We start from the raw sequence: 22519 nt of genomic DNA on the forward strand, positions 1-22519 counted from the left end.
AAAGCAAGAAAGGAGGGAAACCCAGATGTGAGCGAAAAAAGATTATCCTAGGTGTGGAACCTGCGACAGCTATAATGCGGTCACTGTGATATGACAAACACAAAATAGAACAGTCTGTCAGGAGGCAGCGTAAGAAGACGAAGAAGGAGAAGAAGAATTTATACACATAATTGAATTATGACCTCGGTATGTACTTTTATAAAGTTTTTTCTGTGTGATTTTCCAAAATTTAATTCACCCACATACACTAAAAAAAGAGCATTTCCTTGAGCATTAAATGTCATTCAGCCTACACCAAAATTGTGTACCAGGTCATTTCCTGACTGAGGGAAAAGGTGGTAGGGCGTAGAGCTAACCGCTCCACCCCAACGAGTGCCGAAGTTTTGGATAGTACCTTCCACCCCTCCCAGGTCTTTCATGGCCTGTACGGAGACTGCTTTGCGGCTTTAGGCTAAACAAGACCAAGATCCTGAAAGCAAAAATAACGAAGCATGTCTAATTCAGCATCGACATAGAAGAAAATCGCGTGGAACCACTCGGTCTAATCTCTGTTGTAACCATTAATCTACCTATCAAAACGATTAATTCATATCATATACATATTTTTGTATTGCTGCCATGTTCAATTTTTACAACTTGCTGTGTTTTCTGAATTATCCAGCTCTTTAGTTGAATGTTTAGCGTACCATCATTCATTTTAGAGGGTACAACATTCGATTTTCTGTTCGATCCGGATATTTTTAGCGTTTATTGCTTAATTCCTCTGGATGAGAGTTTTAGTTTGATAACTGTGCTAATTTATAAGAGAATTGTGTATTTCGTGATTTATTTGCAGTCTGTAGGATTGAATGGCAATGGAAATTTCCTCACCACGTTAAGAATAAAAATGGAGAGACGAGCTGGATGTTTACATTTGTCTCTTCATTTACGAAAACCACACTGCGTTGCCAACCACTACAGAGACCCTTAAAGAGACATTTAGGTGGCGCGTCTTAGCTTCCATCTTGTCTGTGCAGTTCTAAGATGACAGATAAGATGGAACACGGAAGAGGACACAGACGTGCCATTTTGCCCTCAGTTTTCCCGAGTCGTGCTTGGAGTATCATGTTAGAGGAGCTTTCAGTTTACACCGCCACTGCATTAGCTTTGAGATAAATAGCCAAAAAGAAAAGGACTGGATCAAAATGTGTAAAAGCTTGGCTACTTAAATTAGATAAGCTATCGCAAATAAATTTAACGGAAGATTTAACACTTGAACCAGGTGACTGGTACAGTTATTTGAGAACGGATAGCGAAAGGTACATATATGCACTTTCTTCAGTTGGTATAGCCCCATATCAGGAAGAGTGACAGTGTAATGTGACGGACAATAACACCACATGAACAGCGTCACACTTCGTTTCCTAGCAACCGGAAGAAGTTAGGAGTATACGCTGTAATTTCAGTCCAGTTTTTGGGAGTAATTAGTGCTGAAAGCAGTGCTGCAATATACTGTAGCCTACAAGGTGCTCGAGGAACACTATCTCTAAATAGATAGAATTTACTTTTAAGTTATTTGTACGAGGTAAACTACAGTACATGTAACTTAAGCTTATAGTACAATAGGCTATAAAATAATGATATGTGTTGCTTTTTATACTACTGCTAATTTTGTAGTTTGGGGATCAATTTCCCACAACATTTTAGCGTACAATAACTGTTCATAAGAAAAATTTTGTTTTTAATTGTATCCTTGTACTCACTACCTTTTATTATCCACAAACATGGATTCGAATTGTATAGGTGGATGAATTCTATTTAAAAATGCTTGAGGCATCATTCTCAAGACCGACATTATGTCCTACAAGCGAAGTGCAATTAGAGCAATTGGTTAAAACTGATGCAAAGACCGAAGACCTCACACACGCTCCAACTTGCTGGCCAACTTACCTACAGACACACAGAAAAATCAGCAGCCGACAGATTTTCTTCGAGCCAAGCCTAAGACGGTATAGGGGAAAAATTATACCGCACACCGCCCGTCTTATGTCATCTTAGAACTTCGCATGCAAAACCGATTCTTAAGAGTAGAATATTCATCTCATAAGATATGGTTGATTTCAGGGATGCCATCCGGCCATAAAACTGAGAAAAGTTCATACGTTTGACGTAGAACTCACCCACTATGCCACCACGATGTGGGATATGCGTCGGAGAAAATAAAAATGTGCTATGCTTGCTGGACTAGAAAGACGAAGTATGAAAAACACGGAACTCAACTGAAAGTAAGCGCCTGTATATAGGCAATCCTTCGTACATGCCTTCACAGCAAGTTGCTTGTCTCGTTGTTTTATTCATGGTGCGCTGTGGAATTTACAAAGCCATCGAATCGCAGAAATTGCAAATATGACATGAAAATACACAATTCTCTCAGAAATGATTGCGCCTAAGCATGGAAATGTTTAACCTTTCCCTATTATTCGACCTGGAAGTTACATAATTGTTCTTCAAAAAATACAAATGTTATATTGGACACACCTTGGTGTTTCATGTATAAAAATTTTGTAACGTTATTTTGTAATGGCATACTTAGTATTATTCAGCTAGTTTGAAATTAAGTCCATTTGAAAGGCAGACCAACTCAGCTTTTATGAGCTTTGAATTACAACATTAGTTTCAATCGTGAAACAGCAAGCTGTATTATCAATCATGTTTTCATGTTATTAAGGGGTTGAACAACACCACGATTTTTCCTTCATTAGTTTGTCTATAATTTAGCATCTGTGACATCATCTTCATTCAACTCATTGAGTTCCCTCTTACTTCATGTATATACCGTTCCCTTGTGGGATGAAATTCGACATCCCGGCGTCTCTCAAGAGCAATAGTAGCACTTGACGGGATGTTAAAAAAACATTAGATATATTATTATTATTATTATTATTATTATTAATAATAATAATAATATAAGTGATAATATCTCATGATAGCTTCTTTATCTGCTACCGGTCTTATAGTATTACTAACCTACATATCAGAATGCTCCTGTTCCAATATTAAGTTACTAAGAACAGAAACCCTGAAAAAATTCCCACTGTTACCAACGTTATAAATGAATGAACAGTGGCGTAACTTTAGGGTCCGCAGACTTCGCCAGAATAAATAAATAAATAAATAAATAAATAAATAAATAAATAAATAAATTTACCCGATTACCATTCTGCACGGGAAAGGTGATATTGTCATGCGATTGAAAAATGGGCCGGAAACGTTTGGTTTCACAGTGCGTTGCAGTGTAAATTGTCGGATGGTTGCATCTGTCTGCAAATTATATTGTTATAGTGATGAGTCTAAGACATTTCTCTCCCGTAACATTAGCGGCTCGCTCTTTCACAAATATCTGCGCCAAGTTATTATTAAGGAAACAGCGAAAATTGGTACCAGAATATAACATTTTGACCTAATTACTCCTGTTGCTGTTTATTTCGCAAACTGACCATTTTTGAAACTGAAATTTATAATGAACTGGCTAAGAAATGTTGCAACCAAAACCAGACTCTGTGAAATCACCCTCCTGGGCATGGAATGTGATATCCATGGATATCTTTGAAATCATCAATGCCTTTGTATCCCAGTAAGTACGCTGCATGGTCTAGTTTCTTGAGAATCAAATGTGAGTACAATAACGTTTTTAAAATGTAATGACGAAATATTAAAGTAGATATTTATTTACGTTGCATTTCAAAACCCTACAAAATAATTAACTTTCAAAGTAAAATCTATCAATTTGTTTTGTAATCTTATAGTAAATCCCTTGTAAGCAAGGTTATTCAGCTTAAGTTGTCAACCTCAAATAATTCGTGAATCGTTCAAGATATCGATATTCTGCTTTTACTTTCAGCAACGGGGACTCATCATTGAATTTGCAATACTTTTCCAGGGTGTCAGTATTTGCTGAGATAACGGCACTAACTTCGTCTTTTTTCAAACAGAACTACGCTGTTTTCTATACCTAGACTTAAATTTAAAAAAAATATTATAAATTCAGCGACGTGATTAGGCTATTTGGAAAATTGGACAAGTACTTATTGAGAAAATGGTATTCAAACGTGCTGCATTTACCAGTCGGGAACAGCCCTGTTCGATTTGCGCTACGTATGAAACATTGAGCCAGCTGTTGACATGCAGAGTTCCTTCAGCGTGTCCTGACAGCTACGTGTTCACTCTACCGTGTCCATGAAATGAAATGGCGTATGGCTTTTAGTGCCGGGGGTGTCCGTAGGCAACTTGTGCGTCGTGATGAGGATGAAATGATGATCGAGACGACATACACATCCAGCCCCCGTGTCAGCGGAATTAAGCAATCATGGTTAGAATTCCCGACCCTGCCGGGAAAGTCTAATATCGCCGTAGTTAACAGGTAAAGACATTCCATGGGTTTCCTTTCATATCATACTTCGCATCGTCAATCCTTGTTCTTTTCTGATTCCGACGCTATTAGGCTTGTGAAGACTAGGGAGTCTTTTCATTTTCACGCCCTTCATGGCCAATCTCTTTCTTTTGTTCATTCTTCGAAGGATTGAACCACTTCCTTTTCTTCCCTTTGATCACTGTTAAGATTGCTCAGTTGTACTAGTTGTACTTCTTGAAGTAATACTCATTTCTACTTCCACCATTACTTTCAAACATTCAGTTGGATGTTAACTACTACCTAACATTCATACTACGTCTTTTTTCTATTTGTTTATTAATGTTTCTGCCCTGTCACTTTTCCCACAACTTGGTAGGGATATGTTGGTATCCGTGTCACGCATGTGGATTTGGCTCAGTTTTACGGCCAGATGTTCTTCCTGACGTCCATCATGTATGGTTTTTTTTCCTAGTGTTAACAGATCGGCGACGATGGGATAGGAAGGCGCTAGGAATGCGAGGCAGCGGCCATGCCCTCAACTGAAGTAAAAATGGGGTGAAAATGGCAAACCTCGGAAAACCATCTTCAGGATTGCCGGTGGTGGGATTGGCACCTACCATCTCCCGAATTCAACCTAACAGCTATGCAGTCCACAGCACGCAGCTAGCTCGTTCGGTCCTGTGTGGTTTTATGTCATATCAGGGTAACAGTGTTGTCCTATAGAACCCGTCGCACATCCGTTTTTCAGTCCTTCGACTGGGACGGGACTGGAATGAACGAAGCCCTCATCTATCGGCGGAATTGTGCCGGTTGCCGAAGCCTGTCGCGCTCCTTTGAGGCAATGATTAACGACTGACAGATGAAATGAAGTGATAGTGGAGAGTGCTGCCGGAATGAAAGATGACAGGGAAAACCGGAGTACCCGGAGAAAAACCTGTGCCGTCTTCGCTTTGTCCAGCACAAATATCACATAGAGTAACCGCGATTTGAACCACGGAAACCAGCGGTGAGGATCCGGCGCACTGCCGCCTGAGCCACGGAGGCACATACGGGCATATTAAAGCTGTTAAATCATAGTGTATTTATGGGCTCAGTATAGCGAATGCCTAGCTGTCAGAAGAAGATGAAGGCATTCTGTATGCCAACAGCTAGTTCATATTTCTTTCGTAACGCGAATCGAACAGGGCAGTCTCCAGCTGGCAAATGAAGCACATTTGAATACATTATATTTTCTGAAGAAGTACTTTCCGATTTTCAAAACGGTGGTACTTTCAACAGAAGATACATTTATGAGTTAACTATTAATAAAATGTATTTCAACAATTAATAAATTTAAACGTAATCGAAGGAAATTATTGTTTCAGTCCTACCTTCTCCAAAAAAATGTAAAAATGTATATATATGTAAATTACTAAGTTAAAACATGTCATCATCATCATCAGGGTCGGCTTGTTCCTCGAACACAGCGAGGGATCCCACCTCTACCGCCTCAAGGGCAGTGTCCTGGAGCTACAGACTCTTGGTCGGGGATACAACTGGGGAGAATGACCAGTACCTCGCCCAGGCGGCCTCACCTGCTATGCTGAACAGGGGCCTTGTGGAGGGATGGGAAGATTGGAAGGGATAGGCAAGGAAGAGGGAAGGAAGCGGCCGTGGCCTTAAGTTAGGTACCATCCCGGCATTCGCCTGGAGGAGAAGTGGGAAACCACAGAAAACCACTTCGAGGATGGCTGAGATGGGAATCGAACCCACCTCTACTCAGTTCACCTCCCGAAGCTGAGTGGACCCCGTTCCAGCCCTCATACCACTTTTCAAATTTCGTGGCAGAGCCCGGAATCGAACCCGGGCCTCCGGGGGTGGCAGCTAATCACGCTAACCACTACACCACAGAGGCGGACAGTTAAAACATGTAAACATTGATTTTGTTATTAGTTAGGATATAACTTAGTGTCTTTCAATTTTATTCTAGTTTATGTTTATATTATTTGTATTATTGTAGTAGTTTCAATTTTAAATTCCATTGTAACTAACTGATATTACAAATCTTGAAAATGTTCAAATGTAATGCATAGGTCCAATGTATACAGCCCCTTAAAGTCAGCCTTGCTCGTTGGGGCATTTCATAGATAAATAAATAAATAAATAAATAAATAAATAAATAAATAAATAAATAAATAAATAAATAAATAAATAACGATCTTGGAAATCACGCATATATTGCAATACAAGGAAAGATCCATGGACTGGTCTTTTAAGTATCCCTTAAGAACATTATTACTAGTGGACCAGTTCTGCTCCGTAGCATTTTTTATAAATAGGTCCGATAGGCAGTCATATTGTTTTATCTGCCTTCTTCAATAGTTTTATGAACAAGTAATACCATTCCATACAATATTCTCTGTGCTTCCACCATTCGGCCGTATCTGGATCTTAAGATTTTCAAACGACCTTACCCGAGATAGTGCAACATACAATTGGCCGTAGTTCAATACTGGTTCGGGTAAGTAGACTACTCATTTTTTTCAAGGGTTTGTCCCTGTGCTTTGTTAATGTTCATACAGAAGGCTAGTTGACTTGATACCTTTCCGTCTGTGGTGAGTACGTAGACTGTTTTCTCATAGCAGAATGTAAGTTATTAGGAACGGTCTGCCATCTGTCGAGTTTATTCAGAAGCTGGGGTAGGTCAGAGAATCAAAGAGTATCTAGCAGAGAATAGTTATCTTCCATCATCAGAGGAGGTGTATATTCTCTGGCTTCACAGGTAGTAAAAAACATGGCTACATGCAGTGTCATTACTAAGGATTAAAATCACGAATATCAGAATATAAATGAATTTTTTTGTCACTTAGCAACCTGCTAAGTGCAGAATATATTGCAGTTTAGGGCCAGCCTTTGTCTGCAATTATTGGAGTGATCATTTAACGATTTAATTTTATGATTACTCAAATTTGGATGAAGTTAGAGACCTATCAATTTCTCTTAATTCACCGGCAGGTAATTTCAGAGAGAATAAAATAAAATAAAGCAAATTGGTCCAATAGAACGGACGGACGGGTTTGCCAAATCTACTTTTAGTAAACTCTTTTACATATAGATTTATCTCGTTGTATGAACATTACAACTATTTTTATTCATCACATGAATGCACAATAGCCAGTAATTATAATACTTTAATAATTCTAAGTTGACTGGTACAGTAGGCTTTGACAGGATGTACCTTATTATTATGAAAATCGTCATGGGAATGGCCATTGAAAGAAGTCTGCAAAATTTTAAGAGCAATTTGGATATCTGAAATGGTTTTCCAGAAAGTATATGTTACTGAAAATTTAAAACCAGCCTTAGCCTGAACTTAAGTTAGTGCCCCGCTCCTCCCCCAACCACCATCTTAATTTACCAATATATTAAATATTGTTAACGCATGGACGTTTCTTAAGAATTCGTGTTTTGAATTCCTTATCCTGACGTATTTTTCTTGTCACTAACCGTCTGGGTCCTTGTACAAGTGGGTGATGTCCTCAAGATCTGCGTCACCTTCGTCGTCGTCTTTCCCCACAATCTTCGTCACGATCCGTCGACCAACACTGGAACAGGAGACAGAAGGGGTCACTAAAATGCTTACTGTAAGCTTTACAATTGATACACATCCTACAACAATGTTCTTGGCTGAAAATGGCAGCAACTCGGTTATTGAGACCTACTTTCAAACGATTAGTTCTTATGTCATTTTGGATAAGATGAATTTTTGGTGTGAATATATTGCATTTATCAGGTGTAGAAAACAGTATAGTTCCATCTATAAAAACAAAGTTACTGCCATTATCTCAGAAGATATTGACACCATGCTGGTTTAACGTCGCACTAACACATGGAAGGTTTTCGGTTTCGATTTTTTTTTTTTACAAGCTGCTTTATGTCGCAGACTCTCAGATACGTCTTATGGCTATTTACTCGAGTCAGAAGTATACAATAGAACTTTGTTGTTTTTACGTTACAATTTAGTAACAATAAAACAGAAGGAATGTTTACACATATATGCCAAAACAGTATTAACTAGTCTTTGCCCAGAAGCGAGCAATTGCGAGTGCATTTCCTTGTGCCTTGAGCAAATCCTCCTCATTGCAAGAATCAGGCCAACACGAGCACTGATATAGATGCTTGGTAGTCTGCACCTTCCGCATTCACATAGTGGTGTTCTTAACCCGTTCAGTGATCTCCGTGTGATCCTGTCCAAGTGGTGTCCGGTTGGTCAGCATTCAGCTGGTTTTGTCCATGTTTGAAGATGACTTGTTCTGGTTGCCCACAATTTTTCTCTGGCTTTCTTTGGAGATATATATTGTAATGGTTATAGTGTCTGCCATGCCAACTTGCTACGGGCCCGCCTCGTCACCGTATTCTGCCCACCCCCTTACTTCAGCCACGCCAATCACGTGCAGCACTTTAGTGATAGGCCAGCCACTCTCGCCTCCGTCCGCGGTCTCCAGCAGAGAACGACGGAAATTACTCGACTATTAATCTGGAGTCTTCTATCTTGCGAGGTTCCTGGATACATCTAGCATCCGGACTGTTCTGGAAGGCCCAGAGCAGGTATATAAGGAGAGGAGTAACTTGGAGTGAGTCAGTCAGTTTGAGTTAGTGAGTGAGTGAGAGCGAGATTGAGTTCGCTGGAGCGCAGTCAGTGATGGCCTGGGAGAGTGCAGCCTGATGGAGTGTCTGTCTGTTGGAGCCGGGGACTCGTTCCTGTTTTCCTGATGTCGTGTGTGTGTGTCCCTTGAGGCTGGCTGCTGCTGGAGGAGAACCGGGAGTGTTCCGGAGCAACGCGAAGGGAACACTGGGGGCCGACGTGTGCGGACTGCGAACGGGGTTCGACGGATTAGTGAACAGCGGATACTATCCCGACCTGCGAGACTTACGTGTAGGCTGTGGACCGTGACAGCGCTAACGAGTGAGACTGAGTGGCTGAGATAGTGTACTGTAAATAATCGATGACTCTGTGTGTGTGTGTCATTGTAGATGGGAAATGAGAAACTAAGAGAGAGAGCACGAACCGTGTAAGTGTGTAAGTGTACTTGCGTAAGTTGTAAGCTCGGCTATCGTGTGTGTAAATCTGTAATTGTAGTGCTTAGTTAATAAATCTTAGAATAGGGCGCTTCTGTACGCATTTATTCATTTATCTACCCCGCCAACACGTTACAATATAGTGGAGATGTTGACTGTAGGAAGCTCCTCTTAGATTTCAATCTAGGCCTTGGTTGAGTGTGTCTGTGTAGTGGATGTAGCTCATTTTCAAATTTTTTCCTTTCGGCATTTGTGTCTACTTCCCGGCGTATATCAGGAGGAGCAATTTCTGCCATACAATACAGTTTGTCAACTGGAGTTGGCTTCAAAAATGCAGTAATTAGTCTTGCAGTTTCATCAAGGGACATATCTACTTGCTTTACATGGGCCGTTTTATATCCCACTGGGCAGGCATATTCACCGACGGAGAAGCAAAGTGCCATGGCAGAAGTACGGACCACCTGAGGTTCAGCACCCCAATTACTATCAATACGTTTCCGAATGATGTTGTTACGGGCTAAAACCTTGTATTTGGTGTTTAGGCAATGCCGTTGATAGGCGAGGGATATATCTAAGGTGATTCCAAGGTATTTAGGTGTAAAACAGCGCTCCAATTCGGTGCCTTCCCAAGTCACTTTCAATTTTCTTCCTGCCTGTCTGTTTCGAAGATGAAAAGCTCTTACCTGAGTCTTTTGTGAGTTTGGCTTCAGGTGTTTCCTGTAGTAGTATTCATAAATGGTTTCTAGAGCTCCTGTAAGCATCTGTTCTGCTTCTTCAAAATCACTTGTCTGTACCGTTAAAGCAATGTCGTCGGCATATATGAAACGTTTGGTTGCATGAGGTCTGGGCTGATCATTTTGAATAGATGTTGAAGAGTATTGGTGACAATTATATAATTGAAAAACCTACATCCTGTTTTCCAGTCATTGACTAGGTCAGGAATGGAATGAATGAAGTCCCCATCTGGCGGCGAGGATAGGATTTTTGCCGGCTGCCGAGGCCTGTCGCACTCCTCTAGGGCAATGATTAATGACTGACAGATGAAAGGAAATGATAATGGAGAGTGTTGCTGGAATGAAAGATGACAGTAAAAACCGGAGTAACCGGAGAAAAACCTGTTCCGCCTCCGCTTTGCCCAGCACAAATCTCACATAGAGTGACCGGTATTTGAACTACGGAACCCAGCGGTGTGAGGCCGACTGAGCCACGGAGGCTTTGCACGATGATATTATTATTATTAATTAGAAAGCGTATAGCATAAGCGATGCGGAGGTAAAATACATTCCAAAAACACAAATATGCATGTACACAATTTACAAAAATATGTGGTTGTAGTAAGTATGTAGATATTAGATATATTTATCTTGGCGCAAGTCTTTAGAACTGACGCCTATGGGCGTGAAAACACTACTTAAGGCATATGCTGAATATTATGCTAAAGACGGCGTACACACTCAGTTCTCGAGCCAGAATAAGTAATCAATTAAGGTTAAATTCCCCGGCCCCACCGAGAATCAATTCGACCAAAGGCCAACACACTGACCATTTAGCCATGGAACCGGACAGTGTGTGTTAATTCAACATGACGTAAGTCAAAGTTGCAGTATTTCACCTTTACTATTTACCTTTATTTGAACAGAATGTTTTAGGAAGCTCTCAATGAACAATATTTTGGAGTGAAAGTGAAGGGAGACATCATCAGTACATTTAGGTATGCTGGTGATGCTGTTACTTTAAGTGATAACGGTGAAGATCTCCAGCACTTATTGAACGAGTGGCTCAAACAGGATCGAATATGGGTTTAAACATTAATTGATCAAAAACAAAATGTATGGATTTCAGTCGTGAGCTACACCCGGATGCCGGTCTGTATATCAACTGTCATCAAGTAGAAAGAGTAGACGCGCAGGTCGCCTATCGGGAGACACCTCGAAAGACCTGCACCAGGCCTGTCCGAAGGCCACACATGCCATTAAGTAAAAAGAGTAAATTCCTTCAAATATTTGAGCTGCTACATAACCAACAAATTGGACCTTGACAAATAAATTAAATGACGGATCGAGATAACAAGAAAAACTTCTTAAATGAGTATTTTGTACTAAATCTAAATTTAAAGATCAATAAAATAGATTTTTTCCTACACCTGGTCACTTTTTATTATACGGGTGTGGAGTCTGGACATTAAAATCAGCATCAGCTGAATGGAAGCTTTTGTCATGTGGCTTCACAGCAGAATGCTTCGTAATCCATTGACATCTCGAAAATCCAGCGAGGAAGTGCTAATGGGAGCCAATGTTGGAGGAGAATTTCTAACAGTCATAAGATGTAGGAAACTGGCATATTTATGACATATACTGAGGAGTATGGATACCAATTTCTGAATTGATCCTATGAGGGAAAATAAAACTTTGAAGTGTTGGAATTTCTTTTTAAAGTTGCTTTACGTCGCACCGACACGGATAGGTCTAATGGCGACGATGGGATAGGAAAGAGCCGGGAGTGGGAAGGAAGCGGCCGTGGCCTTAATTAAGGAACAGCCCCAGCATTTTCCTAGTGTGAATATGGAAAACCACGGAAAACCATCTTCAGGGCTACCGACATTGGGGTTCGAACTCACTATCTCCCGAAGTGTTGGAAGAAAACGAGCATTGTGAATGAGAAACATCCATGTTTGGACGGGTATACGAAATCCTCAGAAGCTTTTCCGTCTTGCAGAAAACAAAGACGAATACACTAGATTGATAACCAAAGTCAGGTGGATTTGATACACCACCTTGAAGAATAAGAAGAAGAATATTCATAGGAGAATACAGATCTTGATACACATGCCCAAGTCTTCCACCCACTGTAGCAACACTGACGAGGTTTCGGCAAAGTTCTCCAGACTACCATCATACGTGCACAGAAGACATTCATTCCAGATTTACCAAATAGTACAGAACTTCGCCTCGGATTCATATCCTGGAGAGGTTTTGGAGCCCCATCGATGTAACGGGAAGGCACATCGAGGTGTATGTATGTATGTCGAATCCTCAACCGTTCCTTCATCTGCTGCCAGTTTGTCAATGGCACTAAAGCGCATAAACCGACGAACCATTCATTCATTCATTCATTCATCATATGTTTTCCCTCCAGGTTCGGCTTTTCCCTCGGACTCAGCGAGGGATCCCACCTCTACCGCCTGAAGGGCAGTGTCCTGGAGCTTCAGACTCTTGGTCGGGGGATACAACTGGGGGTATGACCAGTACCTCGCCCAGGCGGCCTCACCTGCCATGGTGAACAGGGGCCTTGTAGGGGGATGGGAAGATTGGAAGGGATAGGCAAGGAAGAGGGAAGGAAGCGGCTGTGGCCTTAAGTTAGGTACCATCCCGCCATTCGCCTGGAGGTGAAGTGGGAAACCACGGAAAACCACTTCGAGGATGGTTGAGGTGGGAAACGAACCCACCTCTACTCAGTTGACCTCCCGAGGCTGAGTGAACCCCGTTCCAGCCCTCGTACCACTTTTCAAATTTCGTGGCAGAGCCTGGAATCGAACCCGGACCTCCGGGGGTGGCAGCTAATCACGCTAACCACTACACCACAGAGGCCCGACGAACCATACAAAGACATAATTTTGCACCATTTATCACAGGGCTGGCTGCATACGGAGTGGTATTACTAGCATTGCTTATACCTTTCATAGTGTCAAATCCAAGGCTCAGACTGAGAGAAATCTATGACAGTCATAACGTGTTATAGCCCATAGAAGAAGACAATACACTGTAAACACTGCACCTCACCAGACAAGGATCTGGGCTGGGATACAATCATACCGTCATTGCGCCTCGAAATACAGTTATGTGGCGATATTGAAGGGAGGGATACTGACCCGCGGCACATGTATAGTTCATGCAATACTGAACCTTGGTGACAGGACCTTTCTGGTTAGACTTCTAAGCTGAAATATTATCACATACCGTAGCGTTTTTTCTAGGTGAAATGGCGACATGTTAGAGAATGAATGAAAACCAACAACCTGTTTTCTAGTCAATAACCGGGTCAGGGATTGGATGTATGAAGACCCGAACTTGCGGTGAGGATAGGAATTGTGCCGGCTGTCTAGGCCTGTCACACTCCTCTAGGGCAATGACTAATGACTGACAGATGAAATTAAATGATAGTGGAGAGTATTGCTGGAATGAAAGATGACAGGGAAAACCGGAGTAACCGGAAAAAACTAGTCCCGCCTCCACTTTGTCCAACAAAAACCTCACATGGTGTGACCGGGATTCGAACCACGGTATCAAGGGGTGAAAGACCGGCTCGCTTCCGCCTGAGCCACGGAGGCTCTGTCTTAATGAATATGCACATTAATTTTATCCAAACATAAAAAGAAAGTCAACATGAATAGGTTAGTAAATGATTGTAAAACTTAAAGGCTGAATTATTTACTAATTCAGGCTGTCGTACTTACTGGTAATGATCGATGAAGAGGGCAGCGAAGCCCCAGTCAGACTCGTCACTCTCCTGAAAGTGACAAAGATCAGCGTTCACCTCGGCGAACACGAACGGAGTGTCAAAGGAGAAACCAACCTGGCCACGACGTACAGCTTCCAAGGAAGCAGGACCAACTCGATACTTGCCTGGAAACAACATGTCATGAGTATTGAGGTGACTCATACACCTTCCAATATAGAAAACTTGACATCATCATCATCATCTGTTTACCCTCCAGGTTCGGTTTTTCCCTCGGACTTAGCGAGGGATCCCACCTCTACCGCCTCAAGGGCAGTGTCCTGGAGCTTCAGACTCTTGGTCGGGGGATACAACTGGGGAGTATGACCAGTACCTCGCCCAGGCGGCCTCTCCTGCTATGCTGAACAGGGGCCTTGGGGAGGGATGGGAAGACTGGATGGGATAGGCAAGGAAGAGGGAAGGAAGCGGCCGTGGCCTTAAGTTAGGTACCATCCCGGCATTCGCCTGGAGGAGAAGTGGGAAACCACGGAAAACCACTTCCAGGATGGCTGAGGTGGGAATCGAACCCACCTCTACTCAGTTGACCTCCCGAGGCTGAGTGGACCCCGTTCCAGCCCTCGTACCACTTTTCAAATTTCGTGGCAGAGCCGGGAATCGAACCCGGACCTCCGGGGGTGGCAGCTAATCACGCTAACCACTACACCACAGAGGCGGCGAAAACTTGACATTCTTTCATAAATGTTGTTCCCACAAACCTGCAAGCCCTATCACAATTAAATTTAGTGTGCCTTATATTTGAAATATTCTCCTTAATCTGCAGAAAAATGCAATACCTTAAAATGTTTCTTATTGCTAGGTTTTGAAATTATCACTGTAAAATTAGCACTAACCGATCGTTTCCAAATTACTTCCAAGATTGTTTAACATTTTGAGGTAAAGTAAATAGATTATCAACCTAGACCCCAACGGTTAGGACATTTGTCTAGTAAATGAAATACATTGTTTATATTCATTAAATTATGACATATTTTTCATCAGAAAATATTCTGTATTAACACACACACACATACATACATCATCATTATGGACCGTTATGCCTTTCAGAGTTCATTCTGCAAGCCTCTGTGAATTTATTAAATGTCGCCACAAACCTATATTTGCAACTATTGCTGTGACCTCAATTAATTCTATACCTCTTATCTTTAAATCGTTAGAAACCATCGTCGTCTTGGTCTCCTTCTACTGCTCTTACCCCCCATAACAGAGTCCATTTTCCTCCTAGGTAACTTATCTTCCTCCATTCACCTCAAATGATCCCAACACCGAAGCCAGTTTATGCGTACAGCTTATGCCATCGAGTTCATTCCTAACTTAGCCTTTATCTCCTCATTCCGAGTACCCTCCTGCCATTGCTCCCACCTGTTTGTACCAGCAATCATTCTCGCTACTTTCATGTCTGTTACTTCTAAATTATGAATAAGATATCCTGAGTTCACCCAGCTTTCGCTCTCGTAAAGCAAAGTTGGTCTGAAAACAGACCGATATAATGATAGTTTCGTCCGGGAGCTGACTTCCTTCTTACAGAACACTGTTGATCGAAACTGCAAGCTCACTGCATTAGCCTTAATACACCTTGATTCAATCTCACTTACTATATTACGATCCTGGGAGAACACAAAACCTAAATACTTGAAATTATCTACCTGTTTCAGGTTTGTACCACTAATACAACTTTTTTTCTGTTGAATTTCTTACCTACGGACATCAATTTAGTCTTCGAAAGGCTAATTTTCATACGATTCTCATTGCACCTATTTTCAAGTCCCAGGATATTAGACTCCAGGCTATCGGCACAGTCTGCAAGTTAAGACCAAGTCGTCATCATGGGCCAGACTACTTACTTCATTTCCACCTAACTGAATCCCTCCCTGCCAGCAGATGATCCATGTAAACCGCGAACAACAAAGGTGAAAGATTACAGCCTTGTCTAACTCCTGTAAGCACCCTGAACCAAGAACTCATCCTACCATCAATTCTCACTGCAGCCCAATGTCAACATAAATGCCTTTGATTGATGTTAATAATCTACCCTTGATCCCATAGTCCCCCAGTATAGTGAACATCTTTTCCCTCGGTACCCTATCATATGCTTTCTCTAGATATACGAAACATAAACACAATTGTCTATTCCTCTCGTAGGATTTTTTTAATTACCTGGCGAATGCTGAAAATCTGATCATGACAGCCCCTCTGTGGTTTGAAACCACACTAGTTTTCATCCAACTTCCTCTCAACCACTGATCGCACCCTCCCTTCCAAGATGCCAGTGAATACTTTGCCTGGTATACTAATCAATGAGATACCTCGATAGTTGTTGCAACCCTGCCTCTTCCCTTGCTTATAGATAGGTGCAATTACTGATTTTGTCCAATCTGAAGGTACCTTACCAAGAATCCATGCTAATCGTATTATTTTATGAAGCTATTTCATCCCTGACTTGCCACTACACTTCACCATTTCAGGTCTAATTTAATCTATTTACCTGCTGCTTTATGACAATGAAGTTTATTTACCATCCTTTGCACTTCCTCAAGCGAAATTTCACCAACATCATTTTCCTCCTTCCCATGAGCTCCGTTGTTCGCGACACCACCATAAAGAATTTTCCTTTTACGTTGAGAAGATTTTCAAAATGTTCCTTCCACCTGTCCTGTGATTCCCTGGGATCTATTATGAATTCACCTGAATCACCCAAAACACTATTAATTTTCTTTTCCCTCGCTTTCTGTATTAAATTTACTATTAAATATAGGGTAAAGACAGAGGTTCAGGCTATAGACAGTGCTAGGAAGGATACTAATGCAAAAAGTTCATGCAGTTATGCTGAAAAGTGTAGAAGTTATGGTATAAATGGTTAAAACGTTAGTTTTAGGGAAAATAAGCGATACATGTAGGCGTGACAGGCTGAAGTCCATTTAAACGTCCACCAACCCTGACCACAGTGGTGTACATTTTCATTCATAACTCGCTCCGTCTCATGGAGGTATGCAGACAGTTTTCACAGATATGAAGGTGAAAATTGATTTCACTTTTATATGGTACAAAGTGATAAAGTGACTTTTCTTTGCCCTCAGAAAGTATATACATCCTTCCTCTTCTCCCTCACCCAGTCATTTTAAAACCTCATTTCAGGCCATATAAGAAAAATAGTGTATCACGTTTTGGATGACGAGATAGGCCACTGTTATCATTAGACTCGAACCAAGGCGGTCTTGGTTTCACTCCCGGGATATGTATATAAGATTTTAAAGAATCACATTCCTGCAGTTCGAAGTCCAGATTCCGGATTTGATGTTGCGATACCAAATGTAATGTAAAACTACAACCTTGATTTTCGCACTCTAGTGTCTGTGAGGAAAAACTTTTCACCGCTTAATTTCGGAATGAAGCCGGGTGAAGTGCGTTGATCTCTGATATGAAGTAATAGCAGAATTCATAAATTACGGCATTTAGGTGACTTCAAATATTCACTTGATATTGGTCGCCATATAAAGTAATTAATATCTCGGTGACATTTCAATCTCGGTGGATTTAAACCTGAAAATGAGTTACCATAATTTCTCATTTTCACACCAAGCAATTCCCGTGCTTGAACCTTAATTAAAGCCTTGGCTGTTATGTTCACTGGCCTAGCCCTGTTCCATCCTTGCTTCATTGAAAACATTCTATATGTTATTGGAAACATTGAACTACTAGCGAAAAAATTTCTAAATTTACCCTGGTCTACCATTGAGGACGTGATTTTAAAGTGGGAACGTAGATACAGAACCACAAAAGACCCCATGAGATTGTGAGTTGAGTTTTAAAACAGACAATACTACAAAACTACGAAGTTTAATAATAATAATAATAATAATAATAATAATAATAATAATAATAATAATAATAATAATAATAATAATAATAATAATAATAATAATAATAGTAATAATAAAAATAATAATAATAATGATAATAATAATAATAATAATAATAATAATAATAATAATAATAATAATAATAATAATAATAATAATTTCTCTTGACTGCTGTCAGTCTGGCGCAACCTTTTTTTCCCTTTTTTTACGATTTGCTTTACGTTGCACAGATACTGATTAATCTTACAGCGACGATTGGATAGGAAAGGGCTAGGAGTGGGAAAGAAGCGGCCGTGACCTTAATTATGGTGTGTAAATGGGAAAACAAACAGCCATCTTTAGGGCTGCCGACAGTGGGTTTCTAACCTACTGTCTTCCGAATGCAAGCTGACAGCTACGTGGCCCAAACCACGCAGACACTCACCCAGTATATGCTAAGATAAATCGGTATACGAATTTTAAGTAATTTTTATGACGTGTCTTGAAGATAACCCTCTAATCTTAACGTGAAAAACATAAGCTTGGTGATAATACCTACGTCATTTCATGATTATAACCGCAAGAATCCAGAGTTACGTGGTATCTGAACCACAGGGATGTGAAATGTCATTTCAAAAATTCAAAAATAATGTACAGGAATTCGAACCACAGACCCCTAAATGCGAAACCAGTGACTATACCCCTCTCTTGGGCGGTGCTCTACATAGTGAATGTGACTTACCATCGCTCTCCTCCTGGGGAGTGGCATCAATGATCTGCCAACCCCCATAACCGCTGGGCAAGTCGGGTCGAGCCATCCATACCTCGTTCCACACGTGGAAGTTCCAGCAAGAGTCACGGCAGTTACCGTCAGGACCGCCGTATATCTCCTCTCCATCACGCCGGAAGTACTTGTCCACTGTTAGGGAGCGGTTTGTGTCATGCGCAGAGACGTAGTTGGTCACAGAGCGGCAGGGGATACCCAGAGCGCGACAAACTGCAGAGAAAAAAATAGTACTTCTTTAACGATGACTCAATCATTTAAAGCTGTGAAAGAACATTGTTAGTCGAGTACATTTCACAATATTTATTTATCGCTTTATACGAGTTCGTATATAATAATAATAATAATAATAATAATAATAATAATAATAATAATAATTTTTTGCTAGTTGTTTTACGTCGCACCGACACAGATAGGTCTTACGGCGACGATGGGACAGGAAAGGGCTAGGAGTGGGAAGGAAGTGGCCGTGGCCTTCATTAAGGTAAAGCCCCAGCATTTGCCTGGTGTGAAAATGAGAAACCACGGAAAACCATTTTCAGGGCTGCCGACAGTGGGGTTCGAACCTACTATCTCCAGACTACTGGATACTGGCCGCACTTAAGCGACTGCAGCTATCGAGCTCGGTAATAATAATAATAATATTAATAATAATAATAATAATAATAACAGCAATACTCTAAGATGGAGAAGATCACGGACACAATGTTCAAAACACAGGTCTCACTTCTACGGTCATCTACGACGGATTGACGACTCTCGATGGACAAAACGCATTTTAAACTATTTTGAGTCGGAACTACGACGGTCGAGTCATAAGTCATGGCAACTATTTTTTTCTCGCAAACAGCAGACAACACAAAAAATCTAAGATATGCATTTGTAAATATAGGGCATGTACTTATGCATAGTGCCTGAAGACAAATTCTGTCCTGAAAATGGTTTTTCGTGGTTGCCTATTTTCACACCAGGCAAATGCTGGGGCTGTACCTTAATTAAGGCCACGGTCGCTTCCTTCCCACTCCTAGTCCTTCCCTGTCCCATCGTCGCCATAAAACCCATCTGTGTCGGTGCGACGTAAAGCAACTAGCATTGCATTACAAATTCTGACTTCAGGAGATTCTCGTAGGAAAGCGACAGAACACAGGCCATTGGTAAACATTGTTTTATTATGGTGTAGACAGCAAACACGCAAGACTACGTACAAAGGACAGGTCTCCACTGGTTACAGACCTTCGAAATAATCACCCAAGTTTTCCACTGTGCGTTGCCAGCGGTACATCGTTGTCCATGTACACTGAACGGCCTGCGCGAAGCAAATCGGCAGTTGATACTCTACCCCGTTTGAACGTCTCCACCCACCTCGCCACTGTTCTATAGGGCATGGCATGCACACCTAATGCTTCCCGCAGCTCTGCATGGCATTGGCGTGCAGAGCTGTCGCGGAGAACTGCTATTTTAATATACAATCGTTGCTCCTGCTTGTTGATTTCCATTTAGTGACGCTCTCACTCACACACTGAACTTGGGGGCATGTTTAGACCCACACTGTTTAAGTACATACCGTACGTTTCCAAATGCATATCTTAGATTTTCCGTGTTGTCTCCTGTTCGCGATAAAAAAATAGTTGCCATGACTTATGACGCGACCTACGTAAAAACAACAATTCCCTGGTAAGCTAACGTCAAGAAAGACCTCGAAGAAATGGGCCTACGACCAGATGACGCGCACAAACAAGACCTTTTCAGAACAAGCATCGAGACTTTGGGGGCTTTCCGGGATGCGAAGTTGGACTGCAATGGTCGGATGTACGCCGTGGTCGACACACCTACTGGATCGATCGAAAACCGAACAAACGCCAGAATGTAAAGTCACTTATCATTGTCCTAGTCGGCCGATTACCGAATAATAAATAAATAAATAAATAAATAAATAAATAAATAAATAAATAAATAAATAAATAAATAAATAAACCAGAAAATAAATAAATGGACAACGGCGAGAAAGGAACAACACAGGCAGAGGATTCGCAATTACTGGGCAAATATCAAAACCACCCCAAATGCAATAGTTGGATATCGTGGTCCTTAGTTGGCCTATGCGGAAAAAAAGAAGAAGGACCAGTCTTCGCTAGCATTTCTGCCTTTCACATGCAGGTTCCTGGTTCGATTCCTGGATTGTTAAAGGATCTTGACGTTGTACTGAGGCTTAAAACAAGATTCACACAGCCTCATAAGTTCAACTGTGGAGATATCTGATATGAGAGGTATAAGACCAGGTCAAGATGGCTAAGCTGTCACGTTGATCACATGATCATACACTGATGAGTAATGGAAGTATAGAGGGCTGTGATTTTGGTAAAATGGCACTGTGGACGGCCCAGCGAAAGCAATAGTACAACGTGGCACATGACCTCTAACTAGCCGTGTGAACAGCAATTGAGGTAAAAGAGGAAAGCTCAGCTCATTTCGTCGTGGCGAGATTGTAGGTGTCAGCCATATGGATCATTTATGATCGAAGTCGTACAGGCATTAGGTTTATCACGGGCCGGCATGTCAAGAGTACGCGTATTCTGTCGAAACCACTGCCTCGAGGGTCAACAGCCGTGGTACATAACATGCTGATGACAGGTGTCGCCTCCGCGTCCGTTAACTCGGATGGTAAGAGTGGATACACGGTCCATACTGCAGCGAATCACTCGAAGATTCAGTGCTGGACAACAACAAAGCGTAAGTAACCGTACTTCATGAATCACCTTCTCGCAACGGAGTATATAAGCTACTGTCTCAGCAGGGTACCACTGGTGGCCACATGTCACACGTTACAAAGCGCATTTGAATCTCGAAACATGGAAATAGATCACTTGGACTACTGAGTCGAGGTACCAGTTGGTACATGCCGAGGGTAGGATACGAGTGCGTCGCCAAGCACATGAGGCAATGGAGTCCTCTTTCCAGCCGGGTACAGTTCATACCAGTGGTGGCTGTGGTATCCTCGTGTAGGGACTGTTCTGCGTCGGATGAAATGGGATCCCAGGTACACAAACCACCGTCCCTCACCGGCTAACAATACATGACCCTGCTGTCAGATCATAAGATTGTATCCACCCATTTGTTCGCCCCCAGCATCCTGCAGAGACTTGTACATACAACAATACACCCACTCATCGCACCCGAAACGTGGCCGATCGGTTCGATGAACATTCTCACGGACGTGAGGATGCTTGCCTGGCCCTATGGTCACCCAATCTCAATCCTTTTGAGCACCCTGGGAAGCTGTCAAGAAATTGCGTACGCCGTGGACCCTCCTTCGACCAGTTCTGCTGCATTATGGGAGGCTGCCCAGAGGTCAATTATGACTCCCGAAAGCTTACGATGTCTTGTAGAATCCATGCCACGCCGCATCGCCACCGTCTTCTTGATAATCAGCGTGCTGACCATCTAAATGGACAGGAGTTATCTCAGTAGAGCAAGGTACTAATGCGCTGTATGTGACGGGCTTTTGAGATAATAATACTTAAAATAATACACGTATTGATTGTCTGAACACTTGTTAAATAGAGTGTATTGTTTTCTATCAATGTGAGATATATTCATGATCAGTTGATTTCTTGCAAAGGGAAACGTTTAATTTTTTATATCTTGGATTCTACATTATGTGGCCTAAATAAAACGTACTTTCTGCGCGTATGTGTCTGGATTAATTCTGTCTGTTTCCCCTATTATTTCCAAGATGCCACCATTCTGTACTCGATCAGTCCAGGGAACGTTCAATAGGCTATGTATAATAATTTCGTGTGGCTATTTCTAGCCGAGTGCAGCCCTTGTAAGGCAGACCCTCCGATGAGGGTGGGCGGCATCTGCCATGTGTAGGGAACTGCGTGTTATTGTGGTGGAGGATAGTGTTATGTGTGGTGTGTGAGTTGCAGGGATGTT

At 41.7% G+C, this 22519-nt stretch overlaps 1 protein-coding gene across 1 annotated transcript in view; it reads right to left on the minus strand.

The window, feature by feature from the left end:
* Positions 1 to 22519, minus strand: part of LOC136877014 (hemocyte protein-glutamine gamma-glutamyltransferase) — a 112221-nt gene that overhangs the window by 15942 nt on the left and 73760 nt on the right. The window contains exons 8-10 of the mRNA XM_067150806.2: positions 18542 to 18796; positions 13902 to 14070; positions 7877 to 7974 (exon numbers count right to left, since the gene is read on the minus strand). Of these exons, the coding sequence (XP_067006907.2) occupies positions 7877 to 7974; positions 13902 to 14070; positions 18542 to 18796 (522 nt within the window). The remainder of the gene's footprint in view (positions 1 to 7876; positions 7975 to 13901; positions 14071 to 18541; positions 18797 to 22519) is intronic.

The sequence above is a fragment of the Anabrus simplex genome, chromosome 7 (assembly GCF_040414725.1).
Source record: "Anabrus simplex isolate iqAnaSimp1 chromosome 7, ASM4041472v1, whole genome shotgun sequence".
NCBI classification, from domain to species: Eukaryota; Metazoa; Arthropoda; class Insecta; order Orthoptera; family Tettigoniidae; genus Anabrus; species Anabrus simplex.